The sequence below is a fragment of the Oncorhynchus kisutch genome, linkage group LG18, assembly GCF_002021735.2.
Source record: "Oncorhynchus kisutch isolate 150728-3 linkage group LG18, Okis_V2, whole genome shotgun sequence".
NCBI lineage: Eukaryota > Metazoa > Chordata > Actinopteri > Salmoniformes > Salmonidae > Oncorhynchus > Oncorhynchus kisutch.
Window position 1 is genome coordinate 11,526,413 of NC_034191.2, and position 21,926 is coordinate 11,548,338.

General features: G+C 48.3%; 3 protein-coding genes across 3 annotated transcripts in view; 2 read left to right on the forward strand and 1 right to left on the reverse strand.

Annotated features, from left to right (window-relative positions):
• The first annotated feature begins 1,212 nt into the window (after positions 1-1,212).
• Positions 1,213-8,088, forward strand: LOC109883524 (neutral cholesterol ester hydrolase 1-like). Its single transcript, XM_020475565.2, has 6 exons — positions 1,213-2,026; positions 2,714-2,957; positions 5,971-6,040; positions 6,228-6,399; positions 6,477-6,616; positions 6,696-8,088. Exons 1-6 carry the CDS (start codon positions 1,886-1,888, stop codon positions 7,180-7,182), a joined length of 1,254 nt encoding a protein of 417 aa, XP_020331154.1. The 5' UTR covers positions 1,213-1,885; the 3' UTR covers positions 7,183-8,088.
• Positions 8,089-8,564: 476 nt separating this feature from the next.
• Positions 8,565-12,309, forward strand: LOC109883523 (propionyl-CoA carboxylase subunit beta). Its single transcript, XM_020475564.2, has 13 exons — positions 8,565-8,825; positions 8,933-9,052; positions 9,174-9,242; positions 9,332-9,388; positions 9,480-9,593; positions 9,698-9,808; positions 9,928-10,157; positions 10,267-10,348; positions 10,422-10,545; positions 10,627-10,734; positions 10,881-11,080; positions 11,374-11,473; positions 11,549-12,309. The coding sequence occupies exons 1-13, from the start codon at positions 8,586-8,588 to the stop codon at positions 11,668-11,670; spliced, it is 1,677 nt and encodes a 558-aa protein (XP_020331153.1). The 5' UTR covers positions 8,565-8,585; the 3' UTR covers positions 11,671-12,309.
• A 741-nt stretch (positions 12,310-13,050) lies between these two features.
• The window catches only part of LOC109883521 (cohesin subunit SA-1-like), a 29,096-nt gene continuing 20,220 nt past the window's right edge, over positions 13,051-21,926 (reverse strand). The window contains 5 exon segments of the mRNA XM_031795391.1: positions 13,051-14,272; positions 14,396-14,476; positions 14,601-14,715; positions 21,268-21,378; positions 21,447-21,624. Of these exon segments, the coding sequence (XP_031651251.1) occupies positions 14,249-14,272; positions 14,396-14,476; positions 14,601-14,715; positions 21,268-21,378; positions 21,447-21,624 (509 nt within the window). The 3' untranslated portion in view covers positions 13,051-14,248.

The following is a 21,926-nucleotide window of genomic DNA, read 5'->3' on the forward strand; positions in this document are numbered from 1 at the left end:
AGAGCAGCAGTAAAATAATAATGGCGAGACTATATACAGGGGGTACCGGTTCAGAGTCAATGTGTGGGGGCACCGGTTAGTCAAGGTAAATGAGGTAGTATGTGCATGTAGGTAGAGTTATTAAAATGACTATGTATAGATAATAAACAGAGAGTAGCAGCAGCGTAAAAGGGGGGCAATTCAAATAATCTGGGTAGCCAATTGATTAGATGTTCAGGAGTCTTGTGGCTTGGGGGTAGAAGCTGTTTAGAAGCCTCTTGTACCTAGACTTGGCCCTCTGGTACCACCTGCCTTGCAGTAGTGTAGAGAACAGTCTATGGACTAGGGTGGCTGGAGTCTTTGACATTTTTTAGGGCCTTCTTCTGACACAGCCTGGTATAGAGGCCCTAGATGGCAGAAAGCTTGGCCCCAGTGATGTACTGGGGCCAAGCTTTCTGCCATCTTGGGCCTCTGGTACCAGAGGGCCAAGTCTAGGTACAAGAGGCTTCTAAACAGCTTCTACCCCCAAATCTTTTCTGTCTCTGTTCACGACTGTCTTGGTGTGCTTGGACCACTGTTGTGTCATCGGCAAACTTAATAATGGTGTTGGAGTCGTGCCTGGCCGTGTAGTCATGAGTTAACAAGGTGTACAGGAGGGAACTGAGCACGCACCCCTGAGGGGCCCCTGTGATGAGGATCAGCATGGCGGATGTGTTGTTACCTACCCTTACCACCTGGGGGTGGCCCGTCAGGAAGTCCAGGATCCAGTTGCAGAGGGAGGTGTTTAGTCCCAGGGTCCTCAGCTTAGTGATGAGCTTTGAGGGCACTATGGTGTTGAACGCTGAGCTGTAGTCAGTGAATAGCATTTTCACATAGTTGTTCCTTTTGTCCAGGTGTGAAAGGGCAGTGTGGAGTGCAATAGAGATTGCATCATCTGTGGACCTGTTGGTGGAATTTGCAAATTGGAGTGAGACTAGGCTTTCTGGGATAATGGTGTTGATGTGAGCCATGACCAGCCTTTCAAAGCATTTCATGGCTTCAGATGTGGGTGCTACGGGTTACCTTAGTGTTCTTGGGCACAGGGACTATGGTGGTCTGCTTGAAACATGTTGGTATTACAAACTCACAGACTCAGTGAAGAGGGGGGGGGGGGGGGGGGGGGTAGTACGATTCAAAGCTTTGCCTGTTTGATGGTTCGTCGGTGGTATAGCAAGATTTCCCTGAACTAATAACAGTTGGTTTTATTTATAAAAGTCCTTAGGGGTGGAAGCTATTTACCTTTTAATCAAGTCTTTTTTTCCACTTATAATAATATGAAATCATAGAAAATAGCCCAAGTTCAAAAATAGAAAAGGAATTGCCTTACATTTTATTGTTGAAGTCCCTGAACCAATCAAAGTTGTTTGAATTCATGCAAGTGATTTGGGGTGGAGGCTACTGAAGAAGCCATAGATTGGACTGGCCAGGTCTCTGAACCAGTTGTTTTTATATATGGGGTGGAAGTATTTACGTTTTTTGGAAGTATTTATCTGTAAAGTGAATGAAAATGAATTGATAAAGTCAAAAAAAGCTCAGCAAATTGCCGTGGAATTGAGAGCGATGCCATGTGATTTAGAAACTATTGCCACGTTTCATTACCATCCAAAAGTAGGCGTTGCAGTTTTAAGACGTTACCTCTGAGCGGAGGGGAGTAACGTTTTAGCTAAGAAAATACGACACCGAATATGCAAAAACAAGGGGTGTAACTTTTTCGATATCGATAACTGGTTCAGAAAATGTAATTGATATAATTCTTACACGTTCCGTTGAAGCGGTATTAACGAGAGAAGTCGGAATCTTTAATATAAAGCTAACTCAGTCTCATGTTAGGGAGATAGCTAACGTTAGTAATACTGGTGTTTTAAAGATGAAGTTGTCTTCTGTTGTAGTAACATTGCTATTAACGGTGGGTGTTTCTTATTACATCTATACACCGTTACCTGCTGCCATCGAGGAGCCTTTGAAACTGATGCTGCTGGACGCCTTATTCCGTGCTATGCTGCAAGTGGTAAGAAACAAGAATGGCTATAAGCGAAATCATACTTTACATTGCATTGGCTTGACAGTTCTTTAAATTAACGAGTAGTAGGCAATGCTTTCTCTATCACTCGACTAATGTATCGCATTCAGGTGCAGCAGGTTTAGGCCTATTGGTTTAAGACACTGATTTGGAGGCTATACTAGCTAAATAGTTTTTATAATGCAGCTAACATGTGACGCGTTGTCAAGCTAGCTAGTTAGTCTGAACAAGTAGAACATGTGAACTGATTTGGTGATCTAAAGTAAAACAATGCTTTACTGTGCTTTCTCCAGCCCTTGTGTGAAATCATATGTGGCGAATTGATTTGAATGAGTTAAATACAGCACAAGTCCTTGTGTGTGTGTGGCCCTTCACCTAGATTTCACACAGTCATGGGGTAAGTAGATTGCTAAAAGTGTCCTCTGGGAGCCCTATCCTGGCCAAGGATCTGTGCTGTCTTGCCAACTCCTATGGTGGTCATTGCCAAGGGTGTGACATTGACCATAGGAGTTAGTAGGACAGAACAAACACTCACTCTCAAGTCAAAGCCCTAGCCCCTAGAACAGGGTTAGCATACTAAACTACCAGGGATACTCCAGCTCTCTGACCTCATTCAAATGCCTCTCTCTCTCGCCCTCTCCATCTCCCCCCTATCTCTCTGTCCTTCTCTCCCAGGGTGACCTGTGCCAGTGTCTGGGTCTCAGTCACCACATCCCATGGATTCGGGGGACCATATCGGGGCTGGAGACCCTGGGGGAGATGGCGGGAGGGCAGAGAGGCGGGGTGAGGGTGAGTGACGTGGACTTTGACAGAGTCCCGGTGCGCGTGTACGAGCCCCCGGCCGCGGGGGGAGGAGAGGGGGGTCTGAGGAGGGCTGTGATGTTCTACCATGGAGGAGGATGGGCCCTGGGGGCCACCAGTAAGTGTGTGTGTTTACCAGCATAAACACATCTAGTTCATGATGTAACCCTGATGTAACCTTTGACTTCTCACTGTTTTCCTCTTTCTCTCCTCTACTCCCCCATCTCTCTCGCTTTCTCTCCTCTACTCCCCCATCTCTTTCTCTCCTCTACTCCCCCATCTCTCTCGCTTTCTCTCCTCTACTCCCCCATCTCTCTCTCTTTCTCTCCTCTACTCCCCCATATCCCTCTCTTTCTCTCCTCCCCCATCTCTCTCTCTTTCTCTCCTCTACTCCCCCATCTCTCTCTTGCTTTCCTCTACTCCCCCACTCTCTCTTGCTCTCCTCTACTCCCCCATCTCTCTTGCTCTCCTCTACTCCTCCATCTCTCTCTTTCTCTCCTCTACTCCCCCATCTCTCTTTCCTCCTCCTCTACTCCCCCATCTCCCTCTCTTTCTCTCCTCTGCTCCCCCATCTCCCTCTTTCTCTCCTCTGCTCCCCCATCTCCCTCTTTCTCTCCTCTGCTCCCCCATCTCCCTCTTTCTCTCCTCTGCTCCCCCATCTCCCTCTTTCTCTCCTCTGCTCCCCCATCTCCCTCTTTCTCTCCTCTGCTCCCCATCTCCCTCTTTCTCTCCTCTGCTCCCCCATCTCCCTCTCTTTCTCTCTTTCTCTCCTCTGCTCCCCCATCTCTCTCTATTTCTCTCCTCTACTCCCCCCATCTCCCTCTCTTGCTCTCCTCTGCTCCCCCATCTCTCTCTTTCTCTCCTCTACTCCCCCATCTCTCTTTCTCTCCTCTACTCCCCCATCTCCCTCTCTTTCTCTCCTCTGCTCCCCCATCTCCCTCTCTCTCTCCTCTGCTCCCCCATCTCCCTCTTTGTCTCCTCTGCTCCCCCATCTCTCTCTTTCTCTCCTCTGCTCCCCCATCTCTCTCTTTCTCTCCTCTACTACTCCCCCATCTCTCTTTCTCTCCTCTACTTCCCCCATCTCCCACTCTTTCTCTCCTCTGCTCCCCATCCCTCTCTTTCTCTCCTCTGCTCCCCCATCTCTCTCTCTTTCTCTCCTCTGCTTCCCCCATCTCTCTCTTTCTCTCCTCTGCTCCCCCATCTCTCTCTCTTTCTCTCCCATCTCTCTCTCCTCTCCCATCTCTCTCTCCTCTCCCATCTCTCTCTCTTTTCTCTCCTCTCCTCTCCCATCTCTCTCTCCTATCCCATCTCTCTCTTTCTCTCCTCTCCCATCTCTCTCTTCTATCCCATCTCTCTCTTTCTCTCCTCTCCCATCTCTCTCTCCTCTCCCATCTCTCTCTCTTTCTCTCCTCCCCCATCTCTCTCTTTCTCTCCTCTGCTCCCCCATCTCTCTCTTTCTCTCCTCTCCCATCTCTCTCTCCTATCCCATCTCTCTCTTTCTCTCCTCTCCCATCTCTCTCTCCTCTCCCATCTCTCTCTTTCTCTCCTCCCCCATCTCTCTCTCTTTCTCTCCTCTGCTCCCCCATCTCTCTCTCTTTCTCTCCTCCCCCATCTCTCTCTCTTTCTCTCCTCCCCCATCTCTCTCTCTTTCTCTCCTCTGCTCCCCATCTCTCTCTCTCTCCTCTCCTCCCCCATCTCTCTCTTTCTCTCCTCCCCATCTCTCTCTCTCTCCTCTCCTCCCCCATCTCTCTCTTTCTCTCCTCCCCATCTCTCTATCTCCTCTACTCCCCCATCTCTCCTTCTCTACTCCCCCATCTCTCCTCCTCTACTCCCCCATCTCTACTCCCCCATCTCTTTCTCTACTCTTCTACTCCCCCATCTCTCTCTTTCTCTCCTCCTCTACTCCCCCATCTCTCTCTTTCTCTCCTCCTCTACTCCCCCATCTCTCTCTTTCTCTCCTCCTCTCCTCCTCTACTCCTCTACTCCCCCACCTCTCTCTTTCTCTACTCCCCCCCACCTCTCCCTTTCTCTACTCCCCCCCACCTCTCCCTTTCTCTACTCCCCCCACCTCTCTCTTTCTCTACTCCCCCCCCACCTCTCTCCTTCTCTACTCCCCCCCACCTCTCTCCTTCTCTACTCCCCTCCCACCTCTCTCCTTCTCTACTCCCCCCCACCTCTCTCCTTCTCTACTCCCCCCCACCTCTCTCCTTCTCTACTCCCCCCCACCTCTCTCCTTCTCTACTCCCCCCCACCTCTCTCCTTCTCTACTCCCCCCTACCTCTCTCCTTCTCTACTCCCCCCCACCTCTCTCCTTCTCTACTCCCCCTACCTCTCTCCTTCTCTACTCCCCCCCACCTCTCTCCTTCTCTACTCCCCCCCACCTCTCTCCTTCTCTACTCCCCCTACCTCTCTCCTTCTCTACTCCCCCCCACCTCTCTCCTTCTCTACTCCCCCTACCTCTCTCCTTCTCTACTCCCCCCCACCTCTCTCCTTCTCTACTCCCCCTACCTCTCTCCTTCTCTACTCCCCCCCACCTCTCTCCTTCTCTACTCCCCCTACCTCTCTCCTTCTCTACTCCCCCCTACCTCTCTCCTTCTCTACTCCCCCTACCTCTCTCCTTCTCTACTCCCCCTACCTCTCTCCTTCTCTACTCCCCCCCACCTCTCTCCTTCTCTACTCCCCCTACCTCTCTCCTTCTCTACTCCCCCTACCTCTCTCCTTCTCTACTCCCCCCCACCTCTCTCCTTCTCTACTCCCCCTACCTCTCTCCTTCTCTACTCCCCCCCACCTCTCTCCTTCTCTACTCCCCCTACCTCTCTCCTTCTCTACTCCCCCCCACCTCTCTCCTTCTCTACTCCCCCTACCTCTCTCCTTCTCTACTCCCCCCCACCTCTCTCCTTCTCTACTCCCCCTACCTCTCTCCTTCTCTACTCCCCCCCACCTCTCTCCTTCTCTACTCCCCCCTACCTCTCTCCTTCTCTACTCCCCCCCACCTCTCTCCTTCTCTACTCCCCCCCACCTCTCTCCTTCTCTACTCCCCCCCACCTCTCTCCTTCTCTACCCACCCTAACTCCTTCTCTTCTTCTCTACTCACCCCACCTCTCTCTTCCCCCTCCCTGTCTTCCTCTCAGAGATGGGGAGCTATGATGTCTTGTGTAGGCAGATGTCTGATGAGCTGAATGCAGTGGTTGTGTCTGTAGAGTAAGTGTGTCATCTCTTTTCACACTGTATTAGCTTCAGTTACACACACACTCAATATGAATGTCTTGGGTTCTTATAATGCCATAGTAACAAGTTAAGTTTTGGACAAAATTGTTATAAGGATAAAGAAGTGTTTTGTAACTTTTACTGTGTGTGTGTGTGTGTGTGTGTGTGTGTGTGTGTGTAGGTATCGTCTGGCTCCAGAAGTGCATTTCCCTGTGCAGTATGAGGACTGTCTGGCTGCGGCCAAGCACTTCCTTGAGCCGGGCATTCTGGGAAAGTTGTCTGTGGATCCACAGCGTGTGGCCGTGTCAGGCGACAGCGCTGGAGGAAACCTTGCTGCGGCTGTCGCACAGCAGGTACACACAAATACACACACACACACACACACACACGTCTACACAGACACACTAACACACTCTCCCTGTCTTCACAGATCTCGGTAGATGACAGTGTGAGTGTGAAGTTCAGTGTTCAGGCGTTAATCTACCCAGTCCTCCAGGGTCTAGACCTCAACACTCCATCCCACCAACAGAACCACAACATACCCATCCTACACCGCTTTATAATGGCCAGGTACACACACGTACATCTGCACACACACACAGTCACACACACACCTGTGTTAGTAACCCTCCTCTCTCTTTGTCCGTAGGTTCTGGCTGCTGTACCTGGGGGTTGATACCTCTCTCCATCCCCTCCTCTTGTCCCCCTCCTTCCTCCATCATCCCTCCATCCCTCCCTCCCTCCGCTCCCATCTCAACTGGACCAACCTTCTGCCAGCCAAACACATTAAGCATTACAAGCCTGTTGGCATGGAGATGGTGTCACAGGAGGTCATGGGGCAGGAGGGCAATCTTCTCCCGGTGTTGTTGGATGTCCGAGCGGCGCCGCTGCTGGCGGAACAGGGGGTTCTGGGTAGAACGCCGCGAGCTTACATTCTAACGTGTGAGCACGATGTGCTCAGAGATGATGGGTTGATGTACACCAGGAGGCTACAGGACGCGGGCGTCACAGTTTCCAGCCATCACTATGACGATGGTTTCCACGGCGCCTTGAGTTTTGCACACTGGCCATTTTTCTTTGATGTGGGGAAAAGAATGATCAGAGGATACATGGACTGGCTGCAGGAAAACCTCTAGTGTGTGTGTGTGTGTGTGTGTGTGTGTGTGTGTGTGTGTGTGTGTGTGTGTGTGTGTGTGCGCAACTGCAAACCCAAAGCCATCTTGCAGTCAGAATTTCAGACCAATGTTCAGGTTAGACAAGCAGATGTTTTAAGGCTTTTAAACTGGGTTCAACCTGATTGTTGACCTGGGTTAGAATGTCTCTCTTACTGGGTTAAACTGGATCAAACTGGGTTGGATGGGTGTTTTAAACTGTGTTAGAATGTAAGAATAAAACAGAGGCACCGTTCCCTGATTTGTAGCTGTTTGCACTCTGGGGTGTGTGTGTGTGTCACAATATGTTTGGTTCCGTTAAACACACACACACACGTCATCCTATCCCAGCTCTGCTCACCTGAACAATACATATGATGTGTTTTAAACATGCAGTCTGTTATCTGTCTGTCAAACTAATACACTAAAATAAACGTCCATCTAAGCCAATCAATGCGCAGTGTTAGAATGTAGTAATCTGGGTAATCTGATAACAGTCCTAGTTCTAGACTAGATTGGGTTAAATTATTTTATGTGCACAACTGGCTTATACATCAATGCAATCTATAAAGAATTGTGCCTCTATGGAAAAACCATGAAGACTCAAAAGGTAGGGTCATACAACAGGATCCCCTGGTGCTGTAAAAAGCAATAACACAACTTGAAAAATATGTATGTTCTTTAGACAAGTTATTGAGTGAGGACTTCATCTACAACCAGACTATTTACACACTTCATCTGAGAACGCTGTGAGAGCTTGATTGTTTTCCACTGAACAGAAGGATCTCAGTTGTCCCCAGTAACTGCTGCTGGGTGTCACTACTTTATGTACAATTCTGATTGTAATGGTTGCTAGATGTTTAACCCTCCAATAAATATGAATCAGTTTGAGTGTTTCTCTTGGTTTATACTGTAGGCCTACAGTGTTATACATACACACAGCCAGTACAATATACACACTTGAGTTTCGAAACGATTTCAACATATAGATGAGTGACACATGTATACTGCATAATACATTTAGCATGTTGCTTATTCTACCAATCCAATAATGTTAGCTCTACAAACAGTGTTTAGGTAAGGAGTTGTGGCTAGGAGAGAAGGGCGTCGGTCAGACCGACCAATCACAGAGGAGATGCCAAACCAACTTTCTGGGGAGTGTAGTTTGTATTTCCATGACATTCAGACCAAACATCAATCTACAACCCCTCAAGGTTGACCTATCATATACGGTTCTAAATATGTTGACACGTCAAGTCAACCCCCCTCCAGATCTACCTCGTTTTTGACTGGCCATTAAAAAAAAAGAACGTCTGGTGATTGGCTCAATCGCGCGTCACTTTCCTACAGTGCCCGCCCACCAACCATGGTACGTCAGTCAGACAGCAATGGCGGCCTTCGCTGTAGCACGGAGTAGCTGTGGTCTGCTTTCCGGACTAAAAGCTTATTTTAAAACATTCAGACAGGTAAAACATGGCGTGGCTTCGGCAGCACAGTCCCAGCTGCAGCAACAGTCGAGGCGGTGGTATTCCGTTAGTCATCTCTCCGTCCAGGAGAGGATAGACAGAAAGAGAAATGCTGCGCTGATCGGAGGAGGTCAGAAGAGAATTGACGCGCAACACAAAAGGGTAAATAATCTGTGCATGCGCAAGTGTCTGTCCGTTTGGTGTATTTATCTGTTTGCCTGTCTGTCGGTCCGTTTAACGTATTGTCTGTGTAATGATCTTCTCCACAGGGGAAGCTGACAGCCAGAGAGAGAGTTGAGCTCCTGTTGGATAAAGACTCGTTTGTAGAGTGTGACATGTTTGTGGAACATCGCTGCTCTGACTTCGGCATGGAAGAGGACCACAACAAGGTAAGACTTCACCATAGAGGTCCCTACGTTTTATCCAGCCTGTGGACACAATGGAATAAACTGATTAATTTCAAAAAAATGATTCGTCATCAACATGGTTTCAGCTTCCCACTCCCTCTAGTTCGCAGGGGACAGTGTGGTGACTGGACAGGGGAGGATCAACGGAAGGCTGGTGTACGTCTTCAGTCAGGTACACACACACACACACACACACACACACACACACATCAAAGTAGTTACCATTTGTTTTCACAATAAATGTCTCTTGCTCTGTTTTAGGACTTCACAGTATTTGGAGGCAGTCTGTCTGGGGCTCATGCACAGAAGATCTGTAAGGTAGGAGGATGGGCTCACTCTCCAGGGCCTGGTGGTTCACACCACTCCTGCTTCTCATTCATTACTTCTAGTCACATCCCTTTGTCTGTAGATCATGGACCAGGCCATGATGGTGGGTGCTCCAGTCATTGGTCTAAACGACTCTGGCGGAGCCAGGATCCAGGAGGGGGTGGAGTCACTGGCTGGATACGCTGACATCTTCCTGGTAAGGGGGCGGGGCTTGATTCGACTGGTTACTGGGATGAGGATGACAGCAAAGAAATGACATCGCTTCTAAAATGTACTCTCCCGGTCTCTTTGTCTTTGTAGAGGAATGTGATGGCTTCAGGTGTGGTTCCTCAGATCTCTCTGATCATGGGTCCCTGTGCTGGAGGAGCTGTCTACTCTCCTGCCCTGACCGACTTCACCTTTATGGTCAAGGTAAGACACACACGGTATAGGAGAACCACAGGACCCTTCCTGCATAGCTGCACTGTAGAATTAATACAACTAACATGGGTTATATCCAGATCTTTGATTTTGTGTGTGTGTGTGTGTAGGACACCTCATACCTGTTCATCACAGGTCCTGACGTAGTGAAGTCTGTCACCAATGAAGACGTCACTCAGGAGGAACTGGGAGGAGCTAAAACACACACCGCCGTGTCAGGCGTCGCTCACCGTGCGTTTGAGAACGACATCGATGCTCTGCTCAACCTCCGAAACTTCTTCAACTTCCTTCCTCTTAGCAACCAGGACCCCGCCCCTGTTACCGAGTGCCACGACCCCAGGTACCCAACCACAGACCTCGTATGACAGACTAGCCAATCACAGAACTGAACATGTAATCCATGGGAAGGGCCTTTGGAGGATGTTTGATCTCATCCCTCTCCTCTCCAGTGATAGACTGGTTCCTGGTCTGGACACCATTGTTCCCTTTGAGACCACTAAAGCCTACGACATGCTGGACATCATCCAGGGGGTAGGACGCACACACACACACACACACACACACACAGAGCCTGTTGTCTATTGATCTGTGGGTTTAACTTTAGATTGCGGACGAGAGGGAGTTCTTTGAGATCATGCCTAACTACGCTAAAAACATCGTAGTGGGATTCGCTCGCATGAACGGACGAACTGTTGGAATTGTAGGGAATCAACCTAAAGTAGCGTCTGGTGAGTAGAAGAGTCGGATGGATTAGTGATGATGATGGTTATGATGACGGTGGTGATGATGCTTCTCCTGTGTGTGTGCAGGTTGCTTGGACATTAACTCATCAGTGAAGGGAGCTCGCTTCGTTCGTTTCTGCGACGCTTTCAACATCCCCATCCTCACCTTCGTGGACGTGCCCGGCTTCCTGCCAGGTAGTCCGCAAGTCTGACTTTCCTCATGAATAATTGGCACGTCAACAAGTACATGTCTCACTTGACTTCTTTCGCATAAATTGTGAAACCGTCGTACAGATTTTTTTCAAACCAGAGGATTTCACCTTCCTTGCCGTTTCTCTCAGGTACGTCACAGGAGTATGGCGGTATCATCCGACACGGGGCCAAGCTACTGTTTGCCTTTGCTGAGGCCACCGTCCCCAAGATCACCATCATCACTAGGAAGGCCTACGGAGGAGCGTATGACGTCATGAGTTCCAAGCACCTGAGAGGAGATGTGAACTACGCCTGGCCGTCTGCAGAGGTGGCCGTGATGGGAGCCAAGGTAACACAACACCCCTTCTACACAAGACCAAGGTAACACAACACCCCTTCTACACAAGACCAAGGTAACACAACACCCCTTCTACACAAGACCAAGGTAACACAACACCCCTTCTACACAAGACCAAGGTAACACAACACCCCTTCTACACAAGACCAAGGTAACACAACACACCTTCTACACAAGACCAAGGTAACACAACACACACGCACCTTCACAATGTCAAAATGGGAAAAGGTCAGTGCTCACTTGAAAACATCCCCAACATGTCTGCCTCTCTAACATGTTCCCAGGGTGCTGTACAGATAATCTTCAGAGGGAAATCCAACCAGGCAGAGCAGGAGGCTGAATACGTAGAGAAGTTCGCCAACCCTTTCCCTGCCGCTGTCAGAGGTACTACACACACACACACCATCCATTCCAACAAACATTACACCCACTCCCCCGTTGTAACCGTGTGTGTTTTAGGGTTCGTGGATGACATCATCGTGCCGTCGACCACCCGGAAGAGGATCTGTAGGGATCTGGAGGTTCTGGCCTCCAAGAAACAGACCAACCCCTGGAAGAAACACGCCAACATCCCACTCTAACAGACACCTTCAACCACCCGACCTGTCTCTCACTTCACCTATAGCTTAGATCAGGGCTCTTCAGCCCTGTTCCTGGAGAGAGACCATCGTGTAGGTTAACTCTAATCCTGTTCCTGGAGAGAGACCATCCTGTAGGTTAACTCTAATCCTGTTCCTGGAGAGAGACCATCCTGTTGGTTAACTCCAACCCTGCTCCTGGAGAGATACTGTCCTGTAGGTTTTCGCTCAAACCCCAATCTAGCCACCTGATTCTAGTAATTAGCTGGTTGATAAACAATCAGGTTAGTTACAACTGGGGTTGGATCAAAAACCTCCAGGAGGGTAGCTCTCCAGGAACAGGGTTGAAGAGACCTGGCTTAGATCAATTTATGTATCTAACCCTGTGGGACTTGTTTGGAAGAATCAGCACACCTGCCGTGAGTCCATAGAGACATTTTTATTTAACAAACTAGTCTGTGTCCACGTGTGAGACAGAATGTTATATCCCAATGGCAGTTTGAACATGTGTGATAATCAGCCAAGCACCCTGACTCATCCTAGTCACCAATGCTGGAAGAAGAAGTACCCACTTGTCATAATTGACTAAAAGTAAAGATGCCTTAATAGAAAATGACTCCAGTAAAAGTGAAATTCACCCAGTAAATGTCTAAGTGTTTTTTTAAATGTAATTGCTAAAATATACTTAAGTATCAAAAGTATAACTTGCAAACTAGATGGCACCATTTTGTTTTTTCATATCCAGGGGCACACCAACGAAGAATGTGTTTAGTGAGTCTTCCAGATCAGAGGCAGTAAGGATGACCAGGGATGTTCTCTTGTCTTGCTAAGCATCGGAAATGTAATGAGTACTTTGGGTGTCACGGAAAATGTACAGTACAGATACTGTTGTTGCTCAGTCTCCATAGTTGTGTTTAGACTTTGTCCACATTGTTAAGTTACTGTCTTGGAGCTCTACGGAGAAGTCCTTTGACATACTGTGGGACCTTATATAGACAGGTGTGTGCCTGTCCAATCAAGTTATGGAAACAGTATGCACCTCAGCTCAATTTGAGTCTCATAGCAAAGGGTCTGAATACTTTGGTAAATGTCAACCTGTTTTCACTTTGTCATTATGGGGTATTGAGAGAAACATTTAATGAAGTTTGGAAAAAGTCAAGGGGTCTAAATAATTCCAAAAGCACTGTATGGAGTCTATTCTTAGAACCAAAACACACACAATCCAAAATTAGATTACAGATTTTATTTATTTAAAAAAGATAAGTTCAACAAGTTCACAGGAAGAAAAAAAGTATTTTAGAAGGTTAAAGGGCAGGTGATGCCATCGCTACAGAAAGAACCAATCATCTCTGATATTTACAGAAGGGCAGCTTAACCAGCCAGTAGAAGAACAATAGGGGTGGGTCAAAGTGATAGGACAACCAATCAACTGTTGTGTAACTACAGCCACATAAGACTAGAGGGGTATTCTCTGCTGATGTGAAATGAATATGGTAGAAGGCTACTGGATATTAGCGGTTACCTGTCCAGGTCTTCCTCATCAGTGCAGATGGAGAGGAAGTCACTTTAGACTGAGTCTGCACGACGTCTACGGTCGCACTGGACACACCCTTATATGGCGCTTAACAGGCTGGGTATCCATGGCAACAGCCTGAGCAGTAGGGACTAATAAGATATAAGCATTTAGGCAACCGTTTGGCAACAAACAAGATACTTTTTCAGAAAGATAACTGTACAAATATCAGAACAAAACTTTGTACTAAAGCTACTGAAATTCAAAATATATTTATTTTTAAAACGTTTTTAAAAAGCTGCGATTCAACCGTGGGTGTGTCTGTCTGGAGCTGAGGGGGAGGGGCTTGGTTATGACGTCACAGCCTCTTGTATGGCCAATGAACTCTTCTAGTTGCTGTTTGGTGCATTTGCCAATAAAACGAAATAAAGGATATTCTCAACACTATCAAAGGGGAAGAGATAGTAAAGAGGGACGAGACAGGAGTGAGATTGTAAAGAAATGAAAGAGTAAAGAATTATCACATTTAATATCAAGTTCCATCTGGGGGGGTGGGAGGACTATACATGACGTCGGAAGTGGAACGAAACAACCATACAACTGTGTGGCATGGGGGACTGTATAGCCGGGCGCACAGGGCCACGAAAACCACAGAGCTAGTGGAGAGATTAGCCAAAACGCTAACAATAACAGGAAGTTAAAACAAGTCAGTGGGAACAAACAAGGGCCAAAGTTTACAATATTTTTAAAGAAATGTTGAACAATGTTTTGTACGATATTTTGTCCGGTTTGTAGCCAACACACCCACACGTCCACTGAACGATAAAAGATCTTCTCTATGTACGATAGATACTCTGTCCGAAATTCTCAGGGTTGAGCGGGATCCTTCGGCCGGCCAGTGAGTGGTTCTCTGGAAGGGATCCACTCCACACACACACAAAGCTGTCAACTGGCTGATCAGAGTTCGAGTGTGTGTGATAAAAGTTCTGACAGACAGTCTGATGTTTGATTGACAGCTCATCATGTCGAAGGCTCCTCTCCCTTTCAGAAAGGACTGGGAACACTGGATCAGAACATGGGCATGGTGAAACCCTGGGATAACGGACAAAAGAGATGTCGTTTAAATGACAGATATCATCATGGATCATGTTTTAGATGTCTTAGGGTCACACTGGTTTACCACTGCAAGGCTGTGTGTGTGTGTGTTCTGCTTACCGACTCGTCCTCGATCATGGCTGCTGAGTCGAAGAAGTCTGGTCTGAGCTCCGCCCTCTCACGCCTGTTCCTGGAGGGAGGCTGGAACGACAGAACGCGAGAATCAACGAATGAAGCGATACACACTGGACGAATTACACAACAGAATCGACGACCGAAAAGACAATCAAACACGACAGACAGGAAGTGATGTGATGTCACTAACCAGGTCGATGACCATGGTGTCTTCGAACTCCTCGTTCATGTCCTCCAGTTGACCTCGCGATGACATCATGACATCCTCAAAGATTGGCTCTGCGTCATCCTCCATCAGACCACGACTAGAGAGAGAGGTGGGGGGGTCAGTAAATACACACACTAGACTAGAGAGAGAGGGGGGGGGGGGGGGGGGGGTCAGTACACACACACACACACTAGACTAGAGAGAGAGGTGGGGGTGTCAGTAAATACACACACACACACTAGACCAGAGAGAGAGAGGTGGGGGGGTCAGTAAATACACACACTAGACTAGAGAGAGAGGTGGGGGTGTCAGTAAATACACACACTAGACTAGAGAGAGAGGTGGGGGTGTCAGTAAATACACACACTAGACTAGAGAGAGAGGTGGGGGGGGTCAGTAAATACACACACTAGACTAGAGAGAGAGGTGGGGGTGGTCAGTAAATACACACACTAGACTAGAGAGAGAGAGGTGGGGGGGGGTCAGTAAATACACACACTAGACTAGAGAGAGAGGTGGGGGTGTCAGTAAACACACACTAGACTAGAGAGAGAGAGGTGGGGGGGTCAGTAAATACACACACTAGACTAGAGAGAGAGAGGTGGGGGGTCAGTAAATACACACACTAGACTAGAGAGAGAGGTGGGGGTGTCAGTAAATACACAATCTAGACTAGAGAGAGAGGTGGGGGGGTCAGTAAATACACACACTAGACTAGAGAGAGAGGTGGGGGGGGTCAGTACATACACACACACACTAGACTAGAGAGAGAGAGGTGGGGGGGTCAGTACATACACACACACACTAGACTAGAGAGAGAGAGGTGGGGGGGGTCAGTACATACACACACTAGACTAGAGAGAGAGAGGTGGGGGTGGGGTCAGTACATACACACACTAGACTAGAGAGAGGTGGGGGGGTCAGTAAATACACACACTAGACTAGAGAGAGAGGTGGGGGTGTCAGTAAATACACAATCTAGACTAGAGAGAGAGGTGGGGGGGTCAGTAAATACACACACTAGACTAGAGAGAGAGGTGGGGGGGGGTCAGTACATACACACACACACTAGACTAGAGAGAGAGAGGTGGGGGGGGTCAGTACATACACACACACACTAGACTAGAGAGAGAGAGGTGGGGGGGGGTCAGTACATACACACACTAGACTAGAGAGAGAGAGGTGGGGGTGGGGTCAGTACATACACACACTAGACTAGAGAGAGGTGGGGGGGTCAGTACATACACACACTAGACTAGAGAGAGAGGTGGGGGGTCAGTACATACACACACTAGACTAGAGAGAGAGAGGTGGGGGGGTCAGTAAATACACACACTAGACTAGAGAGAGAGAGGTGGGGGGGGTCAGTAAATACACACACTAGACTAGAGAGAGAGAGGTGGGGGGGTCAGTAAATACACACACTAGACTAGAGAGAGAGAGGTGGGGGGGTCCAGTAAATACACACACTAGACTAGAGAGAGAGGTGGGGGGGGGGGTCAGTACACACACACACACTAGACTAGAGAGAGAGAGGTGGGGGGGGGTCAGTAAATACACACACTAGACTAGAGAGAGAGGTGGGGGGTCAGTAAATACACACACACTAGACTAGAGAGAGGTGGGGGGGTCAGTACATACACACACTAGACTAGAGAGAGAGAGGTGGGGGGGGGTCAGTACATACACACACAAGACTAGAGAGAGAGAGGTGGGGGGGGGATCAGTACATACACACACTAGACTAGAGAGAGAGGTGGGGGTGTCAGTAAATACACACACTAGACTAGAGAGAGAGAGGTGGGGGGGGGTCAGTAAATACACACACTAGACTAGAGAGAGAGGTGGGGGTGTCAGTAAATACACACACTAGACTAGAGAGAGAGGTGGGGGTGTCAGTAAATAAACACACACTAGACTAGAGAGAGAGAGGTGGGGGGGTCAGTAAATACACACACTAGACTAGAGAGAGAGGTGGGGGTGTCAGTAAATACACACACTAGACTAGAGAGAGAGGTGGGGGTGTCAGTAAATACACACACTAGACTAGAGAGAGAGGTGGGGGGGGGTCAGTACATACACACACACACTAGACTAGAGAGAGAGGTGGGGGGGTCAGTAAATACACACACTAGACTAGAGAGAGAGGTGGGGGGGGGGGGGGTCAGTACACACACACACTAGACTAGAGAGAGAGAGGTGGGGGGGTCAGTAAATACACACACTAGACTAGAGAGAGGTGGGGGGGTCAGTACATACACACACTAGACTAGAGAGAGAGGTGGGGGGGTCAGTAAATACACACACTAGACTAGAGAGAGGGGGGGGGGGGGGGGGGGTCAGTACACACACACACACTAGACTAGAGAGAGAGGTGGGGGTGTCAGTAAATACACACACACACACTAGACCAGAGAGAGAGAGGTGGGGGGGTCAGTAAATACACACACTAGACTAGAGAGAGAGGTGGGGGTGTCAGTAAATACACACACTAGACTAGAGAGAGAGGTGGGGGGGGTCAGTAAATACACACACTAGACTAGAGAGAGGGGGGGGTCAGTACACACACACACACTAGACTAGAGAGAGAGGTGGGGGTGTCAGTAAATACACACACACACACTAGACCAGAGAGAGAGAGGTGGGGGGGTCAGTAAATACACACACTAGACTAGAGAGAGAGGTGGGGGTGTCAGTAAATACACACACTAGACTAGAGAGAGAGGTGGGGGGGGGTCAGTAAATACACACACTAGACTAGAGAGAGAGGTGGGGGTGGTCAGTAAATACACACACTAGACTAGAGAGAGAGAGGTGGGGGGGTCAGTAAATACACACACTAGACTAGAGAGAGAGGTGGGGGTGTCAGTAAATACACACACACTAGACTAGAGAGAGAGGTGGGGGTGTCAGTAAACACACACTAGACTAGAGAGAGAGAGGTGGGGGGGTCAGTAAATACACACACTAGACTAGAGAGAGAGAGGTGGGGGGTCAGTAAATACACACACTAGACTAGAGAGAGAGGTGGGGGTGTCAGTAAATACACAATCTAGACTAGAGAGAGAGGTGGGGGGGTCAGTAAATACACACACTAGACTAGAGAGAGAGGTGGGGGGGGTCAGTACATACACACACACACTAGACTAGAGAGAGAGAGGTGGGGGGGTCAGTACATACACACACTAGACTAGAGAGAGAGAGGTGGGGGGGGTCAGTACATACACACACTAGACTAGAGAGAGAGAGGTGGGGGTGGGGTCAGTACATACACACACTAGACTAGAGAGAGGTGGGGGGGTCAGTACATACACACACTAGACTAGAGAGAGAGAGGTGGGGGGTCAGTAAATACACACACTAGACTAGAGAGAGAGAGGTGGGGGGGATCAGTAAATACACACACTAGACTAGAGAGAGAGAGGTGGGGGGGTCAGTAAATACACACACTAGACTAGAGAGAGAGAGGTGGGGGGGGTCCAGTAAATACACACACTAGACTAGAGAGAGAGGTGGGGGGGGGGGGTCAGTACACACACACACACTAGACTAGAGAGAGAGAGGTGGGGGGGTCAGTAAATACACACACTAGACTAGAGAGAGAGGTGGGGGGGGTCAGTAAATACACACACACTAGACTAGAGAGAGGTGGGGGGGTCAGTACATACACACACTAGACTAGAGAGAGAGAGGTGGGGGGGGGTCAGTACATACACACACAAGACTAGAGAGAGAGAGGTGGGGGGGGGATCAGTACATACACACACTAGACTAGAGAGAGAGGTGGGGGGTGTCAGTAAATACACACACTAGACTAGAGAGAGAGAGGTGGGGGGGTCAGTAAATACACACACTAGACTAGAGAGAGAGGTGGGGGTGTCAGTAAATACACACACTAGACTAGAGAGAGAGGTGGGGGTGTCAGTAAATAAACACACACTAGACTAGAGAGAGAGAGGTGGGGGGGTCAGTAAATACACACACTAGACTAGAGAGAGAGGTGGGGGTGTCAGTAAATACACACACTAGACTAGAGAGAGAGGTGGGGGGGGGGGGGGTCAGTACACACACACACTAGACTAGAGAGAGAGAGGTGGGGGGGTCAGTAAATACACACACTAGACTAGAGAGAGGTGGGGGGGTCAGTACATACACACACTAGACTAGAGAGAGAGAGGTGGGGGGGGTCAGTACATACACACACTAGACTAGAGAGAGAGAGGTGGGGGTGGGGTCAGTACATACACACACTAGACTAGAGAGAGGTGGGGGGGTCAGTACATACACACACTAGACTAGAGAGAGAGGTGGGGGGGTCAGTACATACACACACTAGACTAGAGAGAGAGAGGTGGGGGGGGTCAGTAAATACACACACTAGACTAGAGAGAGAGAGGTGGGGGGGGTCAGTAAATACACACACTAGACTAGAGAGAGAGAGGTGGGGGGGTCAGTAAATACACACACTAGACTAGAGAGAGAGGTGGGGGGGTCAGTAAATACACACACTAGACTAGAGAGAGAGAGAGGTGGGGGGGTCAGTACATACTAGAGATCGACCGATTAATCGGAATGACGATTAATTAGGGCTGATTTCAAGTTTTCATAACAATCGGAAATTGGTATTTTTGGGCGCCGATTTTATATACCTTTATTTAACTAGGCAAGTCAGTTAAGAACACATTCTTATTTTCAATGACGGCCTAGGAACAGTGGGTTAACTGCCTCGTGCAGGGGCAGAACGACAGATTTTCACCTTGTCAGCTCGGGGGATCCAACCCTGCAGTTAACTAGTCCAACGCAATAACGACCTGCCTCTCTCTCGTTGCACTCCACAAGGAGACTGCCTGTTACGCGAATGCAGTAAGCCAAGGTAAGTTGCTAGCTAGCATTAAACTAATCTTGTAAAAAACAATCAATCATAATCACTAGTTAACTACACATGGTTGATGATATTACTAGATATTATCTAGCGTGTCCTGCGTTGAATATAATCTGACTGAGCATACAAGTATCTGACTGAGCGGTGGTAGGCAGAAGCAGGCGCGTAAACATTCATTCAAACAGCACGTTTGTGCGTTTTGCCAGCAGATCTTCGTTGTGCGTCAAGAATTGCGCTGTTTATGACTTCAAGCCTATCAACTCCCGAGATGAGGCTGGTGTAACCGAAGTGAAATGGCTAGCTAGATAGCGCACGCTAATAGCGTTTCAAACGTCACTTGCTCTGAACCTTCTAGTAGTTGTTCCCCTTGCTCTGCATGGGTAACGCTGCTTCGATGGTGGCTGTTGTCGTTGTGTTGCTTGTTCGAGCCCAGGGAGGAGCGAGGAGAGGCACGGAAGCTATACTGTTTCACTGGCAATACTAAAGTGCCTATAAGAAAATCCAATAGTCAAAAGTTAATGAAATACAAAATGGTATTGAGTGAAATAGTCCTATAATTCCTATTATAACTACAACCCAAAACTTCTTACCTGGGAATATTGAAGACTCATGTTAAAAGGAACCACCAGCTTTCATATGTTCATGTTCTGAGCAAGGAACTGAAACGTTAGCTTTCTTACATGGCACATATTGCACTTTTACTTTCTTCTCCAACACTTTGTTTTTGCATTATTTAAACCAAATTGAACATGTTTCATTATCTACTTGAGGCTAAATGGATTTTATTGATGTATTATATTAAGTTAAAATAAATGTTCATTCAGTATTGTTGTAATTGTCATTATGAGAAATAAAAATATATAAAAAAATGGGCAGATTAAATTGGTATCGGCTTTTTTGGTCCTCCAATAATCGGTATTGGCGTTGAAAAATCATAATCGGTTTGACCTCTAGTAAATACACACACACAAGACTAGAGAGAGAGAGAGGTGGGGGGGGGGGGTCAGTACATACACACACAAGACTAGAGAGAGAGAGAGGTGGGGGGGGGGGGGTCAGTACATACACACACAAGACTAGAGAGAGAGAGGTGGGGGGGTCAGTACATACACGCACACACTAGACACGTACACATACTTGACACATACACACACTAGACACGTACACACACACACACTAGACATGTACACACACACACACACACTAGACACGTACACACACACTAGACACGTACACACACACACACTAGACACGTACACACACACACTAGACACGTACACACACACACTAGACACGTACACACACACACACACTAGACACGTACACACACACTAGACACGTACACACACACTAGACACGTACACACTAGACACGTACACTAGACACGTACACACACTAGACACGTACACACACTAGACACACACACACGCACTAGACACACACTAGACACACACTAGACACACACACTAGACACGTACACACACACACTAGACACGTACACACACACACTAGACACGTACACACACACACTAGACACGTACACACACACACTAGACACGTACACACACACACTAGACACGTACACACACACACTAGACACGTACACACACTAGACATGTACACACACTAGACACGTACACACTAGACACACGCACACACACTAGACAAACATACACGCACTAGACACACACACACACACACTAGACACGTACACACTAGACACGTACACACACACACTAGACACGTGCACACACACTAGACACGTACACAGTTTGTCTGACAGTCTGGTTGCGGGCCTTCATGTAGTTCATGGCTGTTCTATCCTTCCTGCTGTCCTCCATCTTCTGTTGGCCTAGCCAAGACATCTGCATCTGGGGACTGCAGAGGACAGGGTTACACACACACACACACACACACACACACACACACACACACACCACACTTACTTGTGTACATAGTCGTTCTCTGAGCCAGGTTCAGAGTCGTGGTCAGGTAGGTGTGTGTCCGCAGCCTGCCGTGGGTTTTCTCTGAGGACGGTGGAGGTGAGCTGAGGGGTGGTTAGCGCCCCTGGTGTCTGGAGGCTGTCATTACCACGAAGCCAGGAGGCCTCCACACTACTCTCCTCTAGTGGGCCGACAGAGAGAGAGAGAGAGACGGAGAAAAACACATTTTAGCAACATCTGTAGGTACTTGTATTTATACAGGGAGTGTACAAAACATTAAGAACACCTGCTCTTTCCATGACAGGTGACAGTTGTGATCCCTTATTGACGTCACATGTTAAATCCACTTCAGTGTAGATGGAGGAGACGGGCTAAAGAAGGATAAGGATTGTGTGTGTGTGCCATTCAGAAGGTGAGTGGGGAAGACAAAAGATTGAAGTGCCTTTGAATGGGGTACGGTAGTAGGTGTCAGGTGCACCGGTT

Bases quoted from the DNA above. Each gene is read 5' to 3' on its own strand.
- LOC109883524 (XM_020475565.2), top strand. From the start codon at position 1,886: ATGAAGTTGTCTTCTGTTGTAGTAACATTGCTATTAACGGTGGGTGTT. The intron at 2,027-2,713 runs GTAAGAAACAAG...CTTCTCTCCCAG, and splicing joins TCCGTGCTATGCTGCAAGTG to GGTGACCTGTGCCAGTGTCT. The intron at 6,617-6,695 runs GTACACACACGT...CTTTGTCCGTAG, and splicing joins CACCGCTTTATAATGGCCAG to GTTCTGGCTGCTGTACCTGG.
- LOC109883523 (XM_020475564.2), top strand. From the start codon at position 8,586: ATGGCGGCCTTCGCTGTAGCACGGAGTAGCTGTGGTCTGCTTTCCGGA. The intron at 8,826-8,932 runs GTAAATAATCTG...TCTTCTCCACAG, and splicing joins TTGACGCGCAACACAAAAGG to GGGAAGCTGACAGCCAGAGA. The intron at 9,053-9,173 runs GTAAGACTTCAC...CACTCCCTCTAG, and splicing joins TGGAAGAGGACCACAACAAG to TTCGCAGGGGACAGTGTGGT.